The 4,426-nt window shown below is 35.5% G+C and overlaps 1 protein-coding gene across 1 annotated transcript in view; it reads right to left on the bottom strand.

The window, feature by feature from the left end:
* The window catches only part of LOC106471347 (WAS/WASL-interacting protein family member 1-like), a 74,610-nt gene continuing 70,184 nt past the window's right edge, over positions 1-4,426 (bottom strand). Inside the window, exon 5 of the mRNA XM_022399957.1 lies at positions 1-113. Coding sequence (XP_022255665.1) covers positions 1-113 — 113 coding nt within the window. The remainder of the gene's footprint in view (positions 114-4,426) is intronic.

Genomic DNA, 4,426 nt, shown 5'->3' with positions numbered 1-4,426 from the left:
TCAATGAGGTTTTGCTAGAAAACTGTTTACTTCCCAATCTTGTAACTGCTGATCAGTAAGGTTTAGCCAGAAAACTGTGACTTTTTGAACTTTAACCCTGTCTATACCCGTGTCTGAAAGAAACACAAACTTATTAATTTTCTAAAGGCTTTACACGATAATTGTCAAAAGATGAGACTCGTTCGAAACGAACTACAATCGTGTGGCCACTACCAAGTGATTGGGTAAAAGATTTTACGTAGATTCTGCTAAAAGCTTTTTCATACCACCAAACGAAATTACGTTTCACTGATTGTCAAATGGCGCTGTATAGGCAGGATTTTTGAATTATCAGCAAAAGATTGTTTTCACCTAAAGAGGACAACTGGTTATAGAAAGTAAAGCATGTCTATATGTTGATTAGAAATGGAGTTTAAAATATTGACCCTGGATTGTGTTATCCTCTGAAAGAAATTGTAATAATAAGATTGTCATTGTGTTTAAAAATTATCTTATATGTTATTTACGCTGCACGTATAAGTAAATCTATATTTCATTTTTAAGTATATGCAATGAATAAAATATTCTCTATTGTTTACGCACCTGAGTTATAACAATATTTTTTCTTTTTCAGAATTTGTAATGCATTAGTGGAGAGATTTAGACATTTTGGAAATAAAGTTAGAAAAAAAAAGACCTTTATTCTCCAGATAATGATTAAAAAACGTATTATTTCAGCTAACCTTGTGGTTTTATCAGGGCTGGTAGTACAATGGCTTATCAAACAAACTAGTGTAATACGATATCTTACGAAACAAAAAAATTTAACTTCTATGTATGTTTCACTTCCTGTCCTATTCGAGACCCGGCCCTGTGGGAGAGCTCTAGATTTCGGAACTGTCGAGCCAGGCTGGAATCTGTGCGATACCACAAAATATTATAAGAGTGACAGTCCTTAGCGTGAGAGGTAGGGTCTTGCTGACTGGCTGGCTACCTTCCTTCTGGTCAGTAGTTCAAAATTAGGGTCGGCTGTAGATAGTCTTTAGTAGCTTTGTTATAAAGACAAATACAACCCTTTCCTATTCCTCTTAGAAAACACTATGTAAAACGTAATTTCTTGTTTCTTTCTTTCAAAGGTTTCGCACATAACTACTAAAAAGCCGGAGGGGGTAGGCTAAAGGGGAGGTAGCTACAGCTCTTGGACTGCTTTTGTTTGACCGAATAGTGAAATTTGGCTTGACATTCTTATAGCGCATACGTAACCCCCAACGTATGGAGCGTGTTTTTTTGCTATGTCGATCCGCGAATCTGGAATCCTTGAATTCACAATCCGAGTACGCTAATTAATAGGCCACGCCCAGCCGACGCGATTTTTTATTAAAAACATTAGGCCTAATGTACCTCTCCTTGTTCCGTGGCGAGTTTAGCAAATATATGCTAGTTATTCGTTTAATTCAACTAACATATGCGAAAGACAAAAACATGCAATACAAAGAGAAGTTTGGGTTAAGATTGGCGAAATGCTGTTTACGTTTTGTTTAAACCTGGACTGCTATATGATATAATAACGCCTCAAACCATTCAATTCAAAACATGCCATATATTATAAAATTAACCAAACCTACCTCAAAGTTAAGAAATAAATAGACACAAGCGATTTTAGGTAGAAATGATTTGAACTGTGTGTTTCAACTCAAAAGATGTGTTATAAATTACACCATTAATGTTATACTACACGTTTATTTATACATCTTGAACATTGTTAGGAACATGCGTTCAAGCTCTTTACTATATTCTAACAATTAATCGTACCTTATCTTTGTATAACCAGCTGGACAATTATTAATATTCACTCTAGCTGTTAAGAGACAATGAAGCGTCGCCACCTAGATGAATTGTACACAGAATAACGATAGATCTTGGGAATGATCTGTTTCTGAATGTGTGGTTTAAAATAACCTTAAAATAGGTTTCTACGCTTATCGTTTTACGCTCAGAAACAATAATGAATGAGGGTTAGTCAAAGTATGTTCAAGTATGCTGGTGCTGCCATCTGTCAATGGACTGTTGACTCTTTTGTTATCGGGAGAAAGCTTTTCAAACAACAAAAGTTTACCTTTTGATAAAAATATTTATGAATAAAAAAAACACACATTTTATTGGAATGATTGTAAACAAAGCTTAATATAATCATTTGTGTTCTATAACTTGAGTTGTCTAGTCGAACGTTAGAAATTATGACGTTGTTCGAAAGGTGTTGAAATATCCACACATTTTTGTGACTTCTCTCTGATTTGTGGATCTAAACAGCTTAGGTGCAAAATTCAGTTAAAATGTTTTATCATATAAGTTCATTCTAACGACGCAGTCGCATATACCAGTTTTCGTATTTAAACGAAAAGTGATTTTTATCGTTATAAGCCATCAAACTCACTGCTGAGCCACCAGAAGGCGCATACTTCAGAATTCTTCTATTTCGATGAGACCGTGCAGAGGTTCTAAATTTTTAACACACACGCAGTGTCAAGTTTACTGTAACATACAATTCTGCCGTATTAGAGCGATGGTCTACACTTGGATAAATTTGCCCGATAAAAATAGTTCAATTTAGTCTTAGGATGATAATGGATGTTGTATAATGACGTGTAATGCAGCTATTTGTCAGCAATATTTCGTACGCGTTCTTTATGTGAATGTACTAAATACAGTTGAAGAAATATTCGAATGCGAAGTTACATGTAGGCTAAGCTACTGTTTATTCTGGATTATCTCACTTTCGGTCAAATAATCTAACGTTTCCATTGTTTGAGAGGTGAAAAACGTGTCATTGCTCTTATCAAGTACACGTCTATTATTCAAATAAAAAATACATCGATAAGTAGTTTATAAAGATATATTACCTTCCCAAATTAAGACATGACACTTTCTCTACTCCATATCCCTGCAGCGATATAGTTTCGATTTTTTTTCAGCACCAAGTTTATTTGTTTGGTTCTTGAATTTCGCGCAAAGCGACACGAGGGTTACATGTGATCTGGACTTTAATTTTGAAGTAATAGACTGCAGAGAAAGGAACTAGCCAACAGCACTCACTGCCAATTTGCGAGCTACTCTTGTAGTAGGAGATGACTGTCACTCTTGGTAAGATCTCTGTTGAAAGAGATATATCAACTTTTCTAATGAAATATTGAAAGTAATGGAACGACTGAGTAGTGTATCTTAATCACAATCCTGATTATTAGGGCGCTCGAGTCGCAATTTGCGGATTGAAAACCCGTCGCCGAATATACTTGCCTTAACAGCCGTGAGGGGGTTATGGGCGTTATAATGTTACGTTCAATCCAATTATTCGCTGATAAAGAGTAGCCCAAGAATTGGCGGTGGATGGTATTGACTAGTTGCCTTCTCTCTAGCCCCCAACTTCAAAATTGGGGACAGCTAACGCTGACAGCCCACGAATAGGTTGACAGTAAAACAAATAAAATATACCCATGATGGCATAGAAGTAATGTTATATGTATATTATATAGAACTGTAAGACAGAAAATGTTCAAAACTGATTTTTTCAGATGGTTTATAATTACAGGATATCCAGGACTTTCCTCAATACGTTAAAGTGTTTACAGTTGAAGGTGAAGAAGACGCTGTGAATGTTTTCCACGTGAATCGTATTATTGTTTTGGACATTGTTTGTAATGTATTCGTAAATTGTTTTCCACCGTTCCTAGCCCTGAAATTATCTTTCATTTATTTGGTACTACTGAAAGGCACATATAACATCCTCGTAATTTCGAAACTCAAAAACAAAGTTTCCGGGATACACATTATGTATATTTTCAATGACTTTATCACGTTTTTATTAATTTGCGTTTAACTGAACTGTACCCAAATCTCCAGTTTCAGTAGTATTCAAATAATGCCGTTACTGACAAAACTTTTAAAGAAGAATAACAACACAAACAGTATAAAAGAAAGAACACTACTGCGTGTAATATATATATATATATATATATCAAACAATCAGACAGAAAATAACTAAAACAATCAGACCATTTAACGACATATGGTTTTTATTTATTTCCATCGAAGCTGGAAGTTACAACAGGTCCTGACAAGTGTGGGCTACAATGTTTGCCGTTACCCATGAGACAGTATTTAACGTCACTGCTTACCTTTATAATTTCTGTTCAAGTTGGGCGATACAACAGGTCCTGCCATGTATAGGCTACAATGTTTGCTGTTACCCATGAGTCAGTATTTAACGTCACTGCTTACCTTTATTCATTTCTGTTCAAGTTGGGCGATACAACAGGTCCTGCCATGTATAGGCTACAATGTTTGCTGTTACTCATGAGTCAGTATCTAACGTCACTGCTTACCTTTATTCATTTCTGTTCAAGTTGGGCGATACAACAGGTCCTGCCATGTATAGGCTACAATGTTTGCT

Source organism: Limulus polyphemus, unplaced genomic scaffold (assembly GCF_000517525.1).
Source record: "Limulus polyphemus unplaced genomic scaffold, Limulus_polyphemus-2.1.2 Scaffold4560, whole genome shotgun sequence".
NCBI lineage: Eukaryota > Metazoa > Arthropoda > Merostomata > Xiphosura > Limulidae > Limulus > Limulus polyphemus.
This window is presented reverse-complemented; position numbering and strand designations above follow the sequence as displayed.